This window comes from Porites lutea, chromosome 2 (genome assembly GCF_958299795.1).
Source record: "Porites lutea chromosome 2, jaPorLute2.1, whole genome shotgun sequence".
In the NCBI taxonomy this organism is placed as follows: domain Eukaryota; kingdom Metazoa; phylum Cnidaria; class Anthozoa; order Scleractinia; family Poritidae; genus Porites; species Porites lutea.
Genome location: NC_133202.1, coordinates 54,394,466 through 54,415,836, shown reverse-complemented (window position 1 = coordinate 54,415,836; position 21,371 = coordinate 54,394,466). Strand labels below are relative to the sequence as shown.

Here is a 21,371-nt window from a genome sequence, read left to right as displayed (position 1 = left end):
ATTATTGTTTTTCTGAACTCACAACTCGATGAAGTATTTATTGTCACCACCCTCGAAAAGGTTAAATAGCTACTAGAGCAGCATTGTTTGAATAAGTAGTTGGGAATTATATCCGACGCATTGTTCGGAAAAAAATGGTCGTTGTTTAATCAGACAAACTAGTACCTCCGATGGAAGAGCTTGTAGCCTGGATTGCCGAAGTTTCCAGAGCTGTTGGACTTGCTGTAGTCTGGGTTAATTGAACTAAGCGCAAAAAAATCCGTTAGTATTTAACTATATTCTTTAGATAAAGACAGTGTTAGAGTTAAATTAGAGTTAGGTTAGTCGAACAAAGAGAAACCAGTTACCATGCAATTAAAGGACTAGTATAACTCGTTGGCTGAAAATTTGTCGTTCTTAATTATGTTCTGTATTCGAAGACCTTGCAAGCTAGATAACAGTTTAATCGTTTATATCTCGAATTGAGAAAGTCGTTTTAAGCGTGAGGAGGACTGGCGAACTCGTCGGTACAGTCACTGCACTTGGTAGCGTTTGTTTTACTTCACCTATCCGCAAATCAATTGTTATATGCATAGCACTTTAAACAGTCACCTATTCGAAAATATTTTATTGCTGGCAAAATCGTATCCCAATCAGACATACCTCGGATAGACTTCGAACTCGTAGCTCGTATTGCCGAACTTGTTAAAGACACTGCACCTGTTAGAGCTGGCGTTAATTGAGCTAAGCGTAAATTAGAGCAAAGATCAGTTTTGTCAAGGAAGTGGATTTTATTCAGTACGTGGTTGTTAAATTTTTAAGTTACAACACAACATAAGAAAAAATATACTTATGATGTTATCAGGGCAACATAGCGCCTAAGCAAAGTATTATTATCATTATTGTTTTTGTTACTCTTATTATCAAATTTTAAATTAATAACGCATCACATAAATCATTTCTATGGCCAGTTCAATGACGTTGAGCCCGTTAATCAAGCGACACACCTTAAAAAAACATTCACAACTGTAAGAAGAGCTGTGCACTTGAGTGCCCCATGCAAGTAAAATGCACCGCTACAACATGTACCATGCAAGTGAAAAACACCACTAGAGTATAAACTATGTAAGCAACATGCGTCGTCACAACATGCATCATACAAGTAACAGGCTTTGTCATAACAAGAACAAGCAACATGCAAGTAGCATTTCCTCTATAATATGCCTCATGCAAGAAGCATGTACTGCTCCCAAATATACCATTTACCAAGGTGAACTGCACCACTATATCATGGGCTGTGAAAGCATTGTGCAACGTCGCAACATGCATCATGCAAGTAGCATTTCCGCCATAATGCACACCGTGCAACAACAACTGTGATAACATGCATTATGCAAGTATCAGTTTCCGCAAAATTACATACTATAACATGCATCATGCAAGTAACACACTGCATTAACATCCACCATGCAAGTAACATACTGCATTAACATCCACCATGCAAGTAACATACTGCATTAACATCCACCACACAAGTATCATACTACATTAACATCCACCATGCAAGTAACAAACTGCAATAACATCCACCATGCAAGTAACATACTGCATTAACTGCATCAAGCAAATAACATACTGCATTAACATCCACCATGAAAGTAACATAATGCATTAACATGCATCATGCAAGTAACATACTGCATTAACATCCACCATGCAAGTAACAAACTGCAATAACATCCACCATGCAAGTAACAAGCTACAATAACATCCACCATGCAGTAACATACTGCATTAACATGCATCAAGCAAAAAACATACTGCATTAACATCCACCAAGAAAGTAACATAATGCAATAACATGCATTATGCAAGTAACATACTGCATTAACATGCATCATGCAAGTAACATACTGCAATAACATCCACCATGCAAGTGACATACTGCAATAACATCCACCATGCAAGTAACATATTGCATTAACATCCACAACGCAAGTAACATATTGCATTAACATCCACCATGCAAGTAACATACTGCAATAACATGCATTATGCAAGTAACACTGCATGAACATCCACCATGCAAGTAACATATTGCATTAACATCCACCATGCAAGTAATATATTGCATTAACATCCATCACGCAAGTATCATACTGCAATAACATGCATCATGCAAGTAACATATTGCATTAACATCCACCATGCAAGAAACATATTGCTTTAACATCCACCACGCAAGTATCATACTGCAATAACATGCATCATGCAAGTAACATACTGCAATAACATGTATCGTGTAAGTAACAAGGGATACTATTACCTGTGGAAGCAATGGGCGCAGTGATCGGAGGGCTTGTTGTGGAAGATCCTTCCTCAGTTATATTAACTGAAGATAAATAGAGATGTTAACAAAAAGCGACCAAGTACGATAGTGCCTCAAACAAATACATCACTGTTTAATGTCAAAGTGGTACTTGAACACAGTCAGGAATTATTTTGTTGACGCCAGGAAAAAATGCCCAGTCCCCTCTCAGTGTGTAGCCAAACAGCCACATTATAATCTGGGATAGACGATATGACTCATATTACAACCACCAAAAGTTAGAGAGACGAAAACTACTGGGTTATAGGTCATTTCAGATAGAAGACCCTCAACATCTTCTTTATAGCCTTGTTCGAATTTGCGCCTTACGGGTCATAAATAAATATTATCATTGTGCTAACATACTCAGCGTGGATTAATTACAGTCTGAGAAACGAAGATGAAGGTAATAAACAGGGAGGACATTCTTAACTGTCCATTTCTTTAATAAAATATAATTACGCATGCATCCTAACATAATTCCTGGAGCTTCTGGAGCTTCCTGAAGAGTGGATCGAACGCGCTGGAATAATCTTATCCCCCAAAGCCCACGCGTATTATCTCTTACACCAGCAAAGAACGAACGCGAAACTCTAAAGTAACGCAGCCCCTGGAGGCCAGATAGAACTTAATCCATTCGTTCCTAAAGACGTGACCGAAAGGCTGTCGAGGGTGCAGTTCTAAAGAATAGGCGAACAAAAATTATCGATATTATTCACAGCTGGGATCAACAAGAACGCTGAACAAAAACGAAGAAAAAACAAATAAGAAAGCTTCAGTAGGCGAAGGAAAATCGACGAAGAAATATATAAAAAGCGGAAGCACGTTTACCATCAAAACTTAAGATTAGAATCCGCAACAGTCAAGCTAATCGAAGTGGAGCAAACGCAACATAACCCACGTTGTTACATAAACTGGGTGAATAAAATAAAATAATAAGAACAAATAAAATAAACCGTCTGTCAAACCAAGGAAAAATATAACTGAAAATATAATAAAATGTTTTAATGTTATGTGACTCAATTAACTGGCGTTCAGCAGCGTTCCCAGAGTAATGTTTGTATTTGCATTCTTGCAGCCTTTTCCAGTTGTGCTGACGGCGTATAGGTGAAGCTTGAGTCAGTATTTCCAGCTTTTTGTACAGTGAGTACGCCATTGCTGTGCTTTACGGTTGCACCATTTTGTTACTGCAACGTTGTTGTGTTAGAGGACGTCTTTTACTGCTTTTTGCGTCTTCCTCCCCACCCTCCGGCCTTAGCGGGGGCTTTTACCCTTTGCTTTGTTCTTTACACTAGAATTTTCCAGTAAGCCTTACGGATTCAGTGTGACTGGTGCCGGGGGATCGGTATGCATGCCGGAGGAAGTTTTGGTATTTGGGGCTCATGGCAGGGTTTCCTAGTTAAAAGGTAATTGCAGTGGTATATCGGTTAGCCTATGAATACAGCCAACTCTCCTCGCTCCTCGCCGATAGAGACGTTTTGCAGGGAACACGTCAGCGCCTCAGCAACAGAAATTTCATACTGATGACGTAAATTAGTATTTACATAATTAAACCGGTAGTCTTGGGTTTTTCAAATTATTTATGCCATTATATATTTCTCCTATCGATTATAGTAAAGTTTTTTGTTGTGTTCTGCGAAAAAGCTACAGCAAAACTCAAATGCTTCTTCTAAAGAAGAATATACACGTATTCCACGTTTTTGTAGAAGATTAATAGCATTTAAATTGGACCTACGTGGCCTTTTGTCTTTAGTCTGTGATTCGTAAACACTAGCTAAAACAATATATAGAATTTCTGTCGCTAAGGGCGCAGACGCCCTTCCCGCGAAACGTCCCTAGCTGTTGGGAACGAGGACAGCCGGCACTATTCGTAGGGTATATATCGGTTCCGTAAATCATAGTGCAGTGGCATATCATACATACCTCTCTCGTAGTGAATATAAAACCCTTTTCCAGCATTTGCAGAATCAGTATTGAAAATAATTCGCACCAGACTCGCGTTAGACAAAAATTCCCAAGGAGCCGAGTGTTCAATGGATGTCTTCGCAGAAATCCCATCATCCAAATGCAAGGTGTCGCCCAGTCCACCTGACTGTGCCGCATGCGCAAGGTCAGCTTGTTTTACTGTGGCGAGAATCCTGAAGCCGGGAGCTACTTGAATAGACCATCTACAGAGCTGGTTGTGGGGGTAGTTTGATGGATAGTCAGGACTTTTAACAAAACCAGTGTTGTGGTACCAGTCAAGATAGCCGAAGGTTGTGTTTTCTGTATGCGTTATACCGTTGCAGCCTTTGAAGAGAAAGAAATGAAACGAAATAAACAAAAATACAATACATATAGAAAGAATCCAGCGTGACTTGTAACATGTCAGTTAACTAAACGTCAATACAAAACAATTCTATCAATTTTTACAGTTTCTTTGCATACAATATTTGGACAAATTTGTCAATATTACAATCAATAAGAACGCTCTCTAAGCGGTAAGTCTCTCTTGCTTGGAGATAGATAAGAAGAAAGGGGGTGATTTATTCTACACGAAACAGGATTTCCTATCTAAAAGTTTTTCACTTCCTTATTTATCGACGGTCAAGTATTCTTCAGGATAGTTACTTTTTATATCGTATTCGACGGCGTTGAGTCGTGTATAAAAAAAGAAAATCGAGAGAAATTACATCATTGCAAGAGAGAAAAAATAGTCCTCTGGGAAGACATGAGCTTACTGGCAATGAAGAGTCTGTACGAGGAAAAGGATAATGACGGGTACCTGTGGTCGGAAGCATAAACGTTTAACGTCGTGTGCTACGAGGACAATTATTTTTTCAAAGAGAAAATTTAAATTATTTATAATAATAGTTTGTATGACTCGGTGTACCTTGTTTTTTCAAAACGGTTGTTTCCTATTGCCAATATGTTTGCCGTGCGTTACCTGTGCAAACGTATGTAACGAAACATCGCGACAAGTGAAACGGACCGAGTGTCCATAAAAGTCCACGTGCTTGCAAAACAAAATCGTTCTTCAACGTAGTCATGTTGTGTAGTGACTGCTAAATTGCACGTTCACTGTAGCACGTAAGGTTGGTTCGGCGGCCACAGGCAGAATTAAAACTTCTACAAAAATTCTCGAATTGAGTTTGGCCAGATTAATTTCTTTGCTATTTCTGTCTATTCGTATGAGTTCTACTAGTAATGAATATTTTTTTATCGTTTATAGTATTAAACGTTGAAAGTCACAATGTGGGAAAATGCAAACAAGAGTCTGTCTTTTACTATATAAACATTCAATTAAAATGTCACAAATTCGCATAAATTCAAAACATTTCATCTTTATTATGGTAATGTGGTAGTTGTGTGCTTAATCTTAGACAGAAATTACAATAGTCCCAGAAGCGGCCAATCCACAATTGGAAGTTGATTGCTAAGATAATGGGTGTAGTTTGTAAGGTAGTTGCTGGGTTTCTACATGGGGTTGTCTTTATTGGATGTTGCTTATAGAGTCAAACTCTGTTAATAGTGGCACTGAGGTGTTGAGAGAAAATGTCTGTACTTATGAAGTGACATGTTTTACAAACAAACTGTTTTCCATCAAATGAAGACTGCACACTGAAAATATTTTGACACGAATACTTACTTTTGCCAAAAATGTGAATTGATCTCTCATAAAGTAATCGATTACAAACACAACATATATAACAGGGACCATTTCTTATTTTATTTTTATAATGTTCAATGCAAAAATCTATACCCCGATCTGCCTGTTTTCTTTCCTCCTTGTAACTAAATGTTTCTTTTTAAGTGGTTCCATCTCACAACACTCAAATGAATTATCACATCTTGCTGACTTGCAAGGACCCATCTGTTATAAAGATCTTCAAATAAAGGGATAAATCTCACAGTTTATTAGATATAATCGTGTAAAATTTGCTTATCATTTTCAAATAATTATGACCTAAATTTGGAAACCGCTGAATTTCTCGCAATGGGTCTTTGCGATTTTGGTGAAACTCTGTTCAACGCAAGGCACTAATGCGCACCATATGTAGCCGTGATATTTTCACGAAAAAAATGCCGGCAACAGCAGAATTTCGACTCAGACCCCAAAGAGGCGTGGCACTATAACCACGTGACATTTACTCCGATCGCGAAGAATTTTATGCTGTATTGTAGATTGATCTATAAGTTGTCCAAGCTATATGTTAGACTTGGAATCAAAGTAAAGGTGAGGATACCAGAGAGCTTCAAAGTAGGATGGTAGCCCCACAAAATAACTGGGTCGAGTCACCTTAAATTGGCCAAAACTAACCCGGTGAATCAAATTCTTGTAAGCACTATAAAATGGATAGTTGCATGTACAGAGGGACAGATACTTACTTAAAACCCTATTTTGAATCGTTTTTGTAGCATCTACATAAACTGAAGGACCTGGATTCTTCTCGATATCAGATGAAAGCTTAAATTGGCCAAATTAATCCGATGAATCAAACTCTTGTGAGCACTATAAAATGGATAGTTGCATTTACAGATCGGGAGGCACAAATACTTACTTTAAACCCTATTTTGATACCTCACCCCACCTAAAAAGCCTCTTCTTTAATGCTTAGACGACAGATAAACCTTTCCTTGTTTTCGAAGCAATTTTGGACTTGACAGTTACTTCTGTACCGGTTTAAGTATAAACCAATCCTATTTTTAACGTAACAATAAATTTTAGACGACAGTGGTGTATTTTTCAGAACTCCCTTCCATACAAAAAGCCTCGCTTTCCGTGTTTTCATTAACAACGATTTTAACTTCTTCATCGGTAGTCTACTAGGTGCAGGACCGCGTCGAGAGAAATGACTTATTTAAACCAACTGGATCGTAAGTTCTGTTATAAATAAATTTCCCACGTCGAGATCTCAGTTCAACTTCTTTTATTTCCTCCAGAAAAGAATTTTCTTTTCGTACAATTGACTAATTACCTTTACTTGTCGTAACCTCACTGACACCAAAACACTATTAACACAAAACTTGCTGATAATGCAAAAGCATCGTACATGTACCGCGTCACAATATACACAATTACATGAAAAACAACGCAAAGTATAAAAACAAGTACATAAACAATCACTCTGCTAAACAAAATTGAAAGAATAAGAATTGTTACCGCTATCACAGTGGTTCCCAAAGAAGCCTGAGTCCCTTTTGGTTTCAATTGTTGACAATCTTCTCTTCCTTCATAGGAAAATATTTTTATCACAGGCAACTCCTTGTGTTCCGCATTGTGAAAATCAAAAATCACTATTGTCACACTATTACCAGCCACACAAACCTTGCGACTCTCAAAGTTGATACACATTCTTCCGTTCAAACTCTTATCGATTTTACACGTACACCCCTGACATTCCGATTTGTCATCGCGTCTATGAGGTCCTTGGCCTTTGAATGGCTTGACATTTCCTTTGTTTTTCTTTGAGTTCGCGGACCAGCCCACTATGACACTCAGTGTTATTTTAGTGTGGGCCTACCAAAGACTTGGTTTACTTTACGAAAACGATAAAGGAGAATATGTAGTGTTGAATGACGTTCGCATGGCAGACATTCGCCTCGCTTCAGCACGTTAGCACGTATTGCGAGCCTATTGCACTTTTTGCGTCAAAATAAGCCGTTTCGAATACTCTATTTGGGCCACGCCCAAATAATAACGGAGCATTTTAAAATATCCCTAAGAACGATCAGTATCAAATTCCTCCTTGGGACCATGGCGGACCATCTGGGGAAGACCGACGACAAAAAAAACGCCTGCATTTTTAGAAACTCTCTCTACCACAACAAGTTCGACTAAAAAGGGAAAATTAAAAACGGTGCCTAGGCAATAAATAAACAGCACGTTTTTCGAATAAGAAGACCAGCCACTGGAGATAATTAAGTCGTTCAAACTAAATTGCATTGACCTCTCTCCGTAGTGGGCGGCAATCCCTGTAGGAAACTGGTCTTTTTAGAGTGTTTAGTTTTACTACCCCCTAGAAGCTGTTTATTAAAGAACCGGTATAAAAGGTCAGTCTGTCTGTGGAAAGGTACAGAAATCACTTCACATCACTAATTCTTACTAAAAACACGAAAATAGGCAAGCTAACAACAGACACGTTTGAATGGCTCGTGGGATCAAAGACCGTGAGTGCCTTCAGGAGGAAGGGAAATTCTCAAATTGATTCATTCCCATTCTCCTCGCGGCTTTACTGCCAAAACAAAACAAATTTAGCTAGCGGCCAGAGCGGGACGTCCGAATCCCAAAGCTTGTAAAAAGGAAATCTATTAAGTAATCAAGCCTACCTCCTTCTATAAATTGGACTGTTGGCAGCTCTGAAGGCGGAATAGACGTGCTTGCAGTGACAGGCGGTTTTTCAGTTGAAGCACCTGGTAACAAGACAAGGCGGGTTGAACGCCAATACTATTATACAAAGCAAGCCTGCAATATGGGGGAACTGAACTCTTGGCTTGTGCATACTCGCCAAGCTGAAATTTCAAATCCCAACAATGCCCGCCTCGATCGTTCTATGTTCAGCTATCGCCCTCGGATAGACTCAGGTTAGATGCTTTATTTAACGCACGTGGAAAAGCACTCTGCTGTCAAGGGCGTACCTAGCCCATAAAACTGTAGGCGGCCGACGCCTACACATGTTTTAGTTTGATCATTCTACAGCTTGTAAGTTACCGCTTGGGGTGAGCTAAAAATCTTAAGAGCTCAAAGTGTTGGGTGAGATCAGTGCGTACTAGTCATCCTTGCAGTTTTTTAGGATGTGTGGAAATGAAAGTCAGCCAGTCCCTGGCTGTTCCCAGTTCATTACCGCTCGTGAATTATACCAACCAGATTTTCCAAATAAAGTACATCTCAAAGTGGCGAACAAACCACTCGACATCGTTGTCCCAGCGCTTGCATTGCTCTTTGGAAATTGACCTGCACTGCAGGCATTTTCGACCCTTCCAGACATATCTTTAATGCCTCCGGGGATACTCCGGGGGACCTTTTTCAGGCTTTAGGTGTATAAAAGGGTGGGGATTTCCGTTAGAAAGAAAGTCACAGGCCCTTCCTATTTATATGCGTGTCTTGCGTTACTCCTTTCCATCCCATTCTAAGTCATCCAAGACCAAAAGCTTAGTAGTTGACCTTGGGTCTCCTTCTCTACTTTTTCTTTCTACGCCTGATTACAGTGAAAAAAAATCTGTTCTTTCAAAAAACAAATAGCCTGCTGGAGGGGTGGGTCAAACGAACGGAAACGCATGAATCAAAATAGTTCTTTCTTAGCTTAATGAATTTCTTCAAGTGAAGAAAAACGGGAAAAGTTCTTACCTACTGCTTCATAGGTCAAGTTGAACCCTTGTCGCCTGACCGACCCATCTGAATGAAATTTGATCCACATAACATTAGATGACGCCGTTACACTTGTACCGAGACTCAGATTTCCATTAAATCCTCCGGGAACGGGCGTAAGGTACGGCTGCGAATAGTATTTCTCGCCATCTCGAATTTCCACGAAGTCATAATGGGGTTCTAACAAAAAAGTAAACACAACGAAGACTGTTGACTAAACAACATTTATAATTTTGGTAACATTTGCAAACATACATGTTCATGTAGATTAAAAGTTCGTTAATACACAATACAGATTTTGGAATCAACGTTGTCGGAAAGCCTAGCCGACCAAACCGCATAGAAAAAAGCTAATTTCATGAAAATTTATAACTCAGTCATAAGGCAGCTCATCCGTCATAATACCACAAAGGTAAATGTCGGATAAATTAGTTTGCCACCTTTTGAACAGCGGGGGTCAGATGTATATTTAGAAAACATTTTTAAAAGCATTTGCAAAAGAATTCCCAGTGAAAATAGCGCTCTGAACATTGCCTAATTATAACCCAAATAACCCAAATAGGTCGTTTTCAGCTTTAAACAGCTGGCTCTGCGGATCAGTCGATAGTTGGTGACGAGTAAGTAATTGGGGAGCTAAATCAACCACAATGACGACGACAGTAAAAACGTTACTAAAAAAATTAATATGTATAATTTCAAACTCTATCGTGTTTATTTAACCTCGCTCAATTTGCCAAATGTAGACGAATTTTCCTGGAGATGAATTCTTAAGGACTGCAACCAAGTTCAAAAAGAGAAAAGAACATTTGCACCGCTTGTTAACGTCCTTCATAAAACGTCGCATCAGGAGGTTTCGTGTCGTCTTCATGCAGTAAGTGCCGCAATACACGCGCAATGCTGTCGTTTTGCTAATAAAGCTCAAGCAACAACGTAAACGAAAACGATACGCGCTGTTACAAGCTTAATAGCGCTTGTTCCATCTCGTTCAGTTCGTCAAATGTGGGCGAACTTTTCTAGAGTTGAATTCTAAAGGACGGACTTGAGGTTCAGGAAAAGAAAAAAAGAGTCGTTGCCGTGTGCTAACGTCCTCCACAAAACGTGAAATTAGGCAGCTACACGTCGTAGTTGTGCAACGAAGAAAAAGAAATATACAGAAAGCGGGATGTACGTGCAAAATTGTTGTTTTGCTTATCTAAGGGCCTGTTTACAAGAGGGTTACTCTTGTGCTAGGGTTACCCTAGCAAGCGGATTAAAGATAGCTCTGATTTACAAGCAAATTTCACAGGTAGGGTTACCCTATCACCCGTGTGAACTTTACCAGCTTTGCTGACGTGTTTCGTCATGTTTGTCATTCTTTGTAACGTCCAAGATTGAAATAAAACTTGAAGTTGTCTATGGAACCACGTTAAATTTACGAAAAAAAAAAGGGAAAACATTGTCATCTAATACGGAAAATACCTTATACTTATACTCTTCAGATGTTTATAATTTAGCTCAGAAATTGGATAACTCCGTTCAAATTGTCAGGATTACTGGTTACACATACCATGGGTGCCAGAGACTTTTCTAGCGCGGTTTCTGGTTTCTGTCAAGTCTTTATAGATTCCCGCCGCACGCGAGAAAAACCTCTGGTACCCAGGGTAGGTCACACATGACGGAGGAAAGTTGTCCCAGGTAGGTAAGTTAGGCAAGTTATCCCAAGCAGAGCGTTTACAAGGCAGGTAGCGTAACCCTAGCTAGCACTAAGGTAGGGTTACCCTAGCGCTGAGGTAACCCTACCTGCTTGTAAACACGTCGTGTAAAGAGGAAGAACTGTGCGAGTGCTAGGGAAACCCTGGTGCAAGAGTAACCCTAGCACCAGGGTTACACTCCCTCCTTGTAAACAGGGCCTAGACCTATTGCTGTTTTGACATTCTCGTTACCGTTGCCGATGAACAAAACCCACCTGTCAAGAACTTCTTGAACGTAATTCTGACTTGTGTATTTGGCAGGAGTTTTAACACCCAGACACAGTCCGTGTTATCCTGATAATTGGAAGGAAAATTTGGTGTTGATATCCAGCCAGATCGGTGATCTCCGCGGTAATAATTGTCAGTCAGTGTACTTCGAAAGTTGAAAAACCAAAAACGAGAAAGTGTAGTGCAGCCTTAAAATAGAGAAAAACAAATAAATAGAAAAATAATAATAATATTTATAATAATAGTTTTTGTTTAATGCTAGGAGAGAATTAAGTGTTCCCCTTTTACCTTTCACCGTACGTACGATATTTGTTCGTGGTTTTCAGTTTTGCTCCTGTTGACATTGCAAAGCGTAAGAAAAACCTTCCACTAAACTAAGGGCCTGGTGGTTGTACGAGTTGAAATGATAGAGAGAGGACCGGGAACCGGGAGTTTCTAAGACCAGTGGGTTGTTAAAACAATATAAAAAAAGAGGCCTTATTTACTTTGGGTTACAGCTGAGTGTCCTGGAACCCCAGTTGGTATAATCGCTGGATCTAAAAGAGAAAATACGGCAATATCATCAAGGACTGATAAACGATACGAGATAATTATTTAGTGCTACTGTAAAGATCCTATGCATCTTACAACCAGAATCATCATGTAGCTATTGGCTTCCACTCGGGATAACCTTGATACTTACTTTAAATTCTCTTTGGTTTGACTTGTCTAGCTCGTTTCAAATAATTACGCCAAAAAATGCTCGATGAAATCTTTAACTACTCATTTCTCTTCCCCAAAGCTCAAACAAAGACACGGAACTCCTTAGCCATTCTCCAGTAACCGCATGAAAGAAATTGAGTTCACTTCCGCTTAAATTTAAATTGCTTTATATATATTAAAAGGGTCCCCTTTGCCAGGAACCAGAGAAAACAACCGATAATTCGCCACGCCACCACTGACGTCTGTGGAACGACTGCAGAAATTCCACACTAATGAATTGTCACTACCCAGATCTGGGTTGTGCTTCTGATTGGTTGAAGGAAATTTTCCTCGAGGTACGACCAATCACATGCAAACCCAGATAATAGTATAATAATAATAATAATAATAATAATAATAATAATAATAATAATAATAATAATAATAATAATAATAATTGTGCATTTATAACACATCTATTAGTTGTTCGAGGCGCTTCACAAAGACTAAATAAAAATTAAGTAAAACTAATATGCTAAAAACTAAGAATGATAAAATCACAATGAAAAACTAATAAACTAAAAAGTCTGTGAAAATAATAAACTAAAGAATTACTCTTAACGAAGTGTTTGGAAAAGTTTTGAGATTCTTCTTAAACAATGACAAAGACCTGGAATGAGGTATATTTAACAGAAGAGAGTTTCAGATTTTGGTAGTGACAAGTCATCAGTATGGAATATCTGTACTCGTTCCCCGAACGGAAAAACCAAAAGTGGCGTCGAGAAATGTGAGCTGTTTTGTCAGTCCCTGTTTACACGAGTCGGCACAAATTTTTGCGCGGATCTGCCTTTCGTTTACTCGGGACCCGCGGTATTGTGCACGTTTTGATCAAAAAAAGTTTATACTCGTGAAAATAGTACAAAAATCTGTAACAGAATTTGAACGATTCCGTGTTAACGGGTTGCACAGGCAAAAATTTCGTCAGTTCAAAAATTTGTCCGGACTCGTGTAAACGCAGCCTCCCACGCAGGTGTTTCTAGGCGAGCTGGTATTTCGTCCTTCCCCAGTTGAGCAGGCGTTTGTGGGGAGGGACGAGATAGAAGCTCCCTAAAAAGCCTGCGTGGAAGACTAGTGTAAACAAGGTCTTGGGCTACGCCACCAGCAGCGATTAGTACACAACCGTAGACGTTACTGTGTTGCCCTGCCCTTGCACGGTGAAAATAATGAAATGAACGGCAGAAGTAAGACAACGAAGCTACCCACTTGTGTCGTAGACAGATAGCGCCCAAGGACCTCCGCAAATTTTAGAAGCATCTCCAAAGCATGAAAGAGTGCAGGATGTTGCGTTACCGTATCGGTCATACTACAAAAGAAGCAAACGATTGTTTAATGTGTAATCCAGTCATCTCCTTCAAGCTACGTTCGGTACATATTGCCTTACGGAAAAATCGTAAGACGCTTAACGTAAGAATATTATCTGTTATGCAATAGCCCTGCCCTGCTAAACGGAAGGCTGCAGGAGATAGCAACAATAGTGTACAAAGTCAAGTATAATTTATGCCCTAGTTATAAATCCGATATTTTTAATTTAAGCAACCGAAGTTACAAACTGAAAAATTCAGACAATTTTATGATTCCAAGAATAAATACTACCACGTATGCGAAACACAGTATTAGATATCTTGGTCCTGTAATATTCTCCAAACTAAGTATGCGCATTACGAGTTCTGTAACACTTGGGTCTTTTAACAACCAGGTGAGAAAAGTGGACATTGAGAAGCTCCCAGGAACTGTCAAAAGTGTAACTCTTAGAATAGTACATGGCACGGGCTAGGTTTCCAAGTTTGTTTATTTGTTTGTTTGATTTTTTTCAGGCGGTTAGTAAGTTAGGTGTCCACAATTAGTTTACACTCCATGTAAACTAGGCTTTTAGCACATTAAGAAAGTCTTTATAATGATGGTGGTGGTGGGCGTGGTAGTGGCAGTGATGCGCAACGTACCTAAGACCTTTACATCGTTCAGTCTAGGTGAAATGAGAAATATCTCTTCAACATAGAACTTTTGTGAATTAAGCAACAAGCCAGACGGTGTTATAGGGTGTCTAGTAAATTCTTTGATTGAGACAGCTGGATCCATTATCCTGGAGTTCTATTTCTGTGTTCAAGATGAGCATGGACCATATACTCTAAAAAATGTAACCGTTGACTGCTACTCACATGACTCCCGCAATAGCATTCATTGGCCCATTCCAAACCCGCGTAAGGGTATCCTTTGCTTTGACACCGACGAATGCATTTTACTGGAGTCATACCTAAAAGAAGTAAGGACTACCGTAAATGGCACGCAATTCATGTTGAAGGAAACAGGAAGAGAGCTCTCTCTGTAGAGAGATATAATGGCGACTGTCCTCGCCTTCCGGAAACAGCTGCTATAGTGGTTTCATGTACACCACTGGAGATATCTATGGGTCTTATTCCATGGCATCAGAGTTAAAGGGACTACACCTCAAATACCTTCATGTTTGATTCACTGCAAAACTTGTCGCTGTAGTTTTGAAATATTTGTAGAATGAACATGTTGCTTAACGATGTCAAAGAGCCATTGCAGAGCGATTGAATTGATTTTCAGTAGTTGACTGATATTAACGAGAAGAAATGTCTCTCACATTTACCAGTGTGCTAAGTTTTAGAAATAAAGCAAATGATAATGGAGCATTTTAAAGTCTTAAAGAAACATGCTCTAAACTCAAATAATCACAAACAAATAATAACAGGGTTTAAAATACTGACCAACTGGCCGGAGGCAGGCGGTTGGCTATATAGGTAAAGGTAACGGTCCGTTTACAATGGAAGTGCACTTATCTTTCCAGCTGTCCTGCAGGCACTCCACTCAAATGAATAGAAGAAAATAAACCAAATAGAACCAATAACAGGAACCCCACTTGCAGGGGAAAACCAGTTGGTTATTTGCAAGTGTGGCCGTGGATTTAATTTGGGACGACAAAACAAGCAAATCTAGTTTGTTGTCAGAGAGGGGCTAGAAGCCGGGACCGCCCGTGGATAGCAAGCGCGACGTGCTGACCATTCGGGCAAGCTGCACCTTCCCCCCACCCCCCCCCCCCCCCCCTCCATCCTCTCATCCTCTTCCCAGGCACGAGGAAGTAAACTCAGGATTTCCAAGAAAAAATCTCTGCTACTGGGACGCGACCCCAGGATCGCCGAAAGTCCGGCATGTTGATCTGCACTCGACCACGCTGGGTTCAGTGAAGCGTACCAAATCAAGTACACGTTCGTTAATTCCTAGCACTTACTTGCTGCAGTCAGTTCATGAGTCATCACGTGATTGACCGTATCTTTGTAACATCCGACGTAGGCCTCATCTGATAACAAAATAGTAAAAACGAGGTTTAATTCTAACGTCTAAGGAATAAAAAACACTACTTTCACATGGTTAATGGTGTTTTAAACTATTTTTCAAATGAAGTCAGGTATTTTCACGAAAACTGAGCCTGCAAAAATTCTCGTCACAATATGGCCGATTTTATTGCTGTTTATAATACGGTTAGAACCATTTCAGAAGCATACGTTCCATAAAAAGCAAAAAGAAAGCGTTTTATTTTTCTCTTTAATTACTTTCTTCTCTTCACTTTTCCAGTTTTTATGTACAGGTCAGATTATGATTATTTTTCACGAGATCGCTGCCTTTCATTATTGTCAAGGCCAATCACAAGGAGCTCTAAAAATAACAAAACTTTACGAAAATAACAGACTAAACGCAGTCTATTGTCCAGCCTCGCTCCCAGGGTTCTCTACTATGCTGCTGAGTGAGACTGGTAGGAGGGAACCCTGGGAACGCGGTTGCGTAAGACTGATCCAAGCAAAAAAGTCAGTGTTGGTTTAAAAAACAACAACAACAACAACAAAATTTTAACAGCTAATCTAGGAGGGACAGTTAATTAATATTATTACCTAAACACGGAGTAAGTATAGCTTTAAATTTTGAGAGGAAAATCAGTTGAATCTTGTATAATGATAGGTGTTTCTCCATGATAGTCATTTTCTTTTACTAAAATATCTCGGAGAAGTCGGCGAATTTCTCTTTTGGGTTATTTCGGAAGCTACACGGTATCTCATGCTACAGTTTAACGCCAAATTTGACAAAAAACTTACCTGAGCATATTACACCAACATCTTCTTGGTGGGTACACGCAGTGTTACCCCAGCCAGAGTTAGGGCATTCAACAAAAGCTGATTCGCTGCCATTACAGTTCACTTGATCCATCCAAACACGGCCGCTTCCAGGCCCAAAACTCTGAAGAGCCTTCCTTACGCTTGTGAAACCAAGTTCATAGCAAACAACATGAGCGTTTTCTTCTTTCCAATTGTCATCACAAACTGTTCCCCATTCCCCTTGATGGAACACCTCAACACGTCCTTCATTCTCAGAGCTACCACCACGCAGACGAATGTTGCCTTCGGCAGTTCCTTGTGCTATAACATAAATCATTTTTTTGGTGGACGAGCGTAATTCCTCAACGAACAATGTACAAAATAAATGGATTTCACGATTTCTGACGCGTCAACAACTCGTGCGTAAATAGGGACTTTAAGATCCAACGACGCGACGGCGACTAGAACGTCGCTTAAAAAGTGAATTTGCGTTCTTTCAGCCTTAATAGCGATTATTCCTACCCACTTACTTTGCCAGTTATAGGCGAACCCTCCTAAAGCTGAATTTCAAGGGACCATATTCAAGCTCAGAAAGAGATATGCAATTTCGTCGTTGCTTGTTTACGTCCTCCATAAAACGCGAAATTAGGCATTTTCACGTCGTAGTCGTACAAAAACGGGAAAGAAACGTACAAAAAAGAGTGATGCACGTGCGAAGTTGTTGTTTTGCTAATTAAACCAATTATTTTTTTGACATTCTCGTTGTCGTCCGCGTCGTTGGATCTTAAAGTCCCTAAACTTGTACGCGCAGACCTTCCATGAAGTATTTTTAAAAAAACTCCTACCTGTATAAGTGGCAAAAAAAAACGCAAAATAGAAGAAGAAAGATTGTGCTTGTTAACAATAAAAAGTTAACCATACCAGAACAGGTAACTCCGGCGAATCCATAGTCACATCTTTCCGGTGTCCAATTTGGTACACAGTCCCCCAAAGCATTTTCGTTACCCTTGCAATGCAAGTTGTTCAAGCCATTTACAGGAGAGGCCCTGGGAGTTTCGCGTGTGATTCCGGTAGCGCCTGAGTAACCAAGCTGTCGGCATGCCACAGATGCGTCATGGATATCCCATTTATCATAACAGATCGCTTCCCACGAGCCACTGTGATATATTTCGACTTGTCCACTGAGTTTTGAGTTGTTACGGAGAAGCCTTATTGCTCTAGTTACACTACCGCCATCTAAAAAGTAAAAAAAGAAACAAACTGATGCAATGGCCTAAAAAGCATAATGCACGTGCAGAGTCGCTGTTTTCTCATAAAACAAAATGTTTTCCCGCTTTGCCGTCGTAGTTGTCGTCGTGGTTGCTTAAGCTCCCTAATAACAAATTATGAAATGTTGGAAAGCGTCTACTTTACCTTTGTCACATACAACACCAGCATCTTGTTTATGCGTGCAGTCATGGCTTCCCCAACCCCTATGCAAGCATTGACCAATGTTGGTCTCGTTTCCCATACATGCCAAGTCATCCAGCCAGATTCGTCCTGTTCCTTCGCCGAAATACGACTTTCCATGGGCGTTTATCGCGCTTGCGTACCCCAGCTGCTTACACACCACGTTGGCATCGCTGAGCCCCCATTCGTCATCACAAATAGTGCCCCAGGATCCTACACGGTACACCTCTACGCGTCCCTCAAAAGAGCCCTTTACGCCATCTACTAAGCGAACATCATAGTTTTTGTAGATGTGGACAGCTAAGTAAGAAAACATCCAGTTAGCAATACATCAGCGTCGATGAAAGGAGAAGAAAAGGAGTAAAAAAATTCAATTTTTGAAGATGACAACAACGGGAAAGGACATCATAGATACAAAAGGGGTCTCGATAAAACTCATTTAATCCGGGCAGTTTTAGTCTTGAAGCAAATATCCCATCTGTACCTTCAAAATGAATAAATCGGTAAGACTTAAAGTTTGAAGTACCGGATTTCCTCGAATAATAGCCGGGGCCGATTATTATTTTTTTGCACAAAAAGGGGGTGATTATTCGAGAGAAGGCGATCATTTGGGAGGCGTTTATTTTAAATGTTGCTCACTGGAAGTCGTGCCCTAAATATTTTATTTTATTATCCCATTAAACCAAGAAAAATGATCACATATGGGCTTTTCAAGAGTCCCGAATTTTTGTCAATATCCTCGGTGTCAGAGCTTGAATTGTCACTGATCAGTTTTGCTGGATCAGACTCTACTTTAACTTGGCAGGGAGGGAAGTAGTATACTATGTAGTTTTTACTCCGAATTTATGCCTAATCAGTACCAAGCAAGTGCCTTTTCATTGCCTTCCCTTTATTAATATACAAAAATGTTTTCCTGCGTACTAACAAATGCCTTCCTCCATACTAAAAGGTGCCTTCCTCTATATATAATGAGCTGAGAAGCATTAACATGGGTCACGCGTGATGGGAATCGTAGTGAATGCACTATCCCAAGCCCTTGTTTTCATGGGGATAAAGGGCGGGCCATTTGGCCTTGCTCATTTCGATAAAAACTGTAGTACAACGGATCAAGCCAACGTCCGATAGATATAGTTTCAAGAAGACCGCAACAAAGACGCAATGTTTAGCTGACGAAACTTCACTAGAGAAAATCAGCGGCAAAATGATTCAAAGAGGACAGATGGCAAATCGTTGTTGCTCGAAATATCTAAAACGTCGTAACTGTTCGTCAGTAACATGCGTAAAATGTGTGCAATTCCACAAATGGTTCCGGCTCTATTAAATCCTATACTAATTGTAGAAAATTTTATGAGAAGCAACTCACAATGTGAGTACAGTCACTGACAAAATGTATGAGTGGGAAAAGGGTTAAATAACGAACTAAATGTACACGTCAATCAAATACGTGAATAAAGCGCGTGCATATTTAAATAGCGCGTGCGCACACATAACCTACACTGACTGAAAGGAACATAAAACGATTAAATTAACAAAGGATATGGCAACACCATTCAGCCGTTGAGTGCCAGTCTCGTCTCCCGCAGTGTAGTTTCAATTTGATACGTATCGATGATAACCCCATAGCGCTTGAAGAACTTGTTTAAGGATTTGAGAAGTAGAGTGGATTTAAAGCCTTGTTGATTTAGACACGAAGAAAGTCGGCAAAGTCCATCAACAAAGTCCACCTTTGACGTGCAAACCTTGCCATACCTCACCAGTTGAGATATGTAAACACCATAGGCCGGTTGAGACAGAGAGAGTATTTTAGTTTTAGGGCATGTCAGGAAATACATGAAAGCTCACGAAAGTAACAAATCCTCAAATCCTACTAAATCACTTACGCCAGAGTGAGAATGAGAGCAAAACAGTTTCTCTCACCTTCTGAGATGTAGCACTCTGGCGAGAAAGAAATGTCATCGATTGAAATGTCTCCGTAGTATGTCAGTCCTCTCACGGCTTCAAAAATAACCTGGTGGAAGAAGGATTGATCAAATTGGAACTTAAAACTACAAACAATGGGTAGGAAGGCAAGCGTCCAGGTTTGAAGAACATAAATTAATAAGGACATTACAGGAATTACCCCAACAATTCTCTCACTCTTTTTACATCCAGGCGTTGAAAATAGGCAGATTTAAAATACTAAGCGAGCGGGAAGGACTGAACGCTACTTCTGGTGATCAGTTTTTCACTCCCGGTTTGGTCAAGTCGGCTTTTAGACCTGCACTTGGTCACTGTCGTCACGTTGAAGGTCCACAACAGGTTTTACGGGATAAGGGATTTGCCTTATTTTAAGCCCGGATCGGGATTTCCAGGCAAAATAGGGGCGAGATCCACGGGACGTCGAAAATAACGATGAGGATAACGAGATGGAGGAGAAATTTGGGTCGGGATGATGCTATAAATCTGCTTAACCTCTTAGGAAATAATGAAGAACAGTTGAGGTCCGAAGTCCAACTCAGCTGGGGGTAAAATAAATTGAACTTATCGAAAAAAACACGACCCTACCTGGGTCACATGCCAGGACGTATTTATGGCAACATCAGCTCGGATCCATTGGTCTCCTTGGTGACCAGATCGTTCCCACAAAGGAGCAGACTCGACACCCGTGATCGAGTTCTTTAGACGCACACGCAGTCTTCCTATTGTGTTGTAACCCAAGAACCCTTTCATATGATAATAAAACCGAAGCTAAAAAGAAAGGAAATTTCCAGTTTAACCCTTGAACTCGTAAAGTAAAAGATGCACAAACAAAATCAAACTTCTTTTTCCATAATTCTTAGAAACAGATAGTATTATGTAAAAATGGTGTCAAAGAAGTTTCATTGGAATGGTAAAATCACAGGATTTTGCCTACAGATTTTAAAGTTAAAAGTGATAAATAATTTTGCCATAACTTTGTCTACGAATGAGAGGGTTTAAATGAACCCTGAAGTTTTGTATCACCCGACACAGCACCGCAAAGTTTACACACAGCTGTTTCATCTAATATAGCGTTGATGATGTGCCTTGTACGCTGACTTTCCAGCAAAGATTCTTAAAAGGGGCTACGTCACGAGGATATGGCTATTTTTACCAGTTAGAGTTACGAAGAAGATTTCGAACAAATTTGATCTGGGAACACTATAAACCATAATAAATTTTGTGGTGATTTTTCTAGGTGTAGCATAAAAACGATGGCTTCATCAATCTATGTCCATCCTTGCCTTACATTGCAAGGAAACAGTTTTTGATGCCTAAATAAAATGTTTAATAACAAAACTGGTGAATTACACACTTTTTTATATATATATATAAGAATGCTGTTTCCGGCCCAGGCTGAATATTCCAATTTTTCTACCGATTTTAGGCTGAAAATATTCTTGTATTATTCTTAGATCATA

General features: G+C 39.8%; 1 protein-coding gene across 6 annotated transcripts in view; it reads right to left on the bottom strand.

The window, feature by feature from the left end:
* Positions 1 to 21,371, bottom strand: part of LOC140929060 (scavenger receptor cysteine-rich domain-containing protein DMBT1-like) — a 48,843-nt gene that overhangs the window by 10,252 nt on the left and 17,220 nt on the right. For 2 of the 6 annotated variants that reach the window (XM_073378889.1, XM_073378895.1), the window contains exons 18-33: positions 20,497 to 20,679; positions 19,870 to 19,960; positions 17,917 to 18,252; positions 17,425 to 17,739; positions 16,504 to 16,824; positions 15,645 to 15,713; positions 14,551 to 14,645; positions 13,598 to 13,697; positions 12,139 to 12,189; positions 11,641 to 11,841; positions 9,675 to 9,875; positions 8,657 to 8,740; positions 4,271 to 4,636; positions 2,306 to 2,371; positions 643 to 723; positions 166 to 243 (exon numbers count right to left, since the gene is read on the bottom strand). In XM_073378889.1, coding sequence (XP_073234990.1) covers positions 166 to 243; positions 643 to 723; positions 2,306 to 2,371; positions 4,271 to 4,636; positions 8,657 to 8,740; positions 9,675 to 9,875; positions 11,641 to 11,841; positions 12,139 to 12,189; positions 13,598 to 13,697; positions 14,551 to 14,645; positions 15,645 to 15,713; positions 16,504 to 16,824; positions 17,425 to 17,739; positions 17,917 to 18,252; positions 19,870 to 19,960; positions 20,497 to 20,679 — 2,638 coding nt within the window. The remainder of the gene's footprint in view (positions 1 to 165; positions 244 to 642; positions 724 to 2,305; positions 2,372 to 4,270; positions 4,637 to 8,656; positions 8,741 to 9,674; positions 9,876 to 11,640; positions 11,842 to 12,138; positions 12,190 to 13,597; positions 13,698 to 14,550; positions 14,646 to 15,644; positions 15,714 to 16,503; positions 16,825 to 17,424; positions 17,740 to 17,916; positions 18,253 to 19,869; positions 19,961 to 20,496; positions 20,680 to 21,371) is intronic. The other 4 variants (XM_073378893.1, XM_073378894.1, XM_073378890.1 and 1 more) reach the window with 3 other exon arrangements.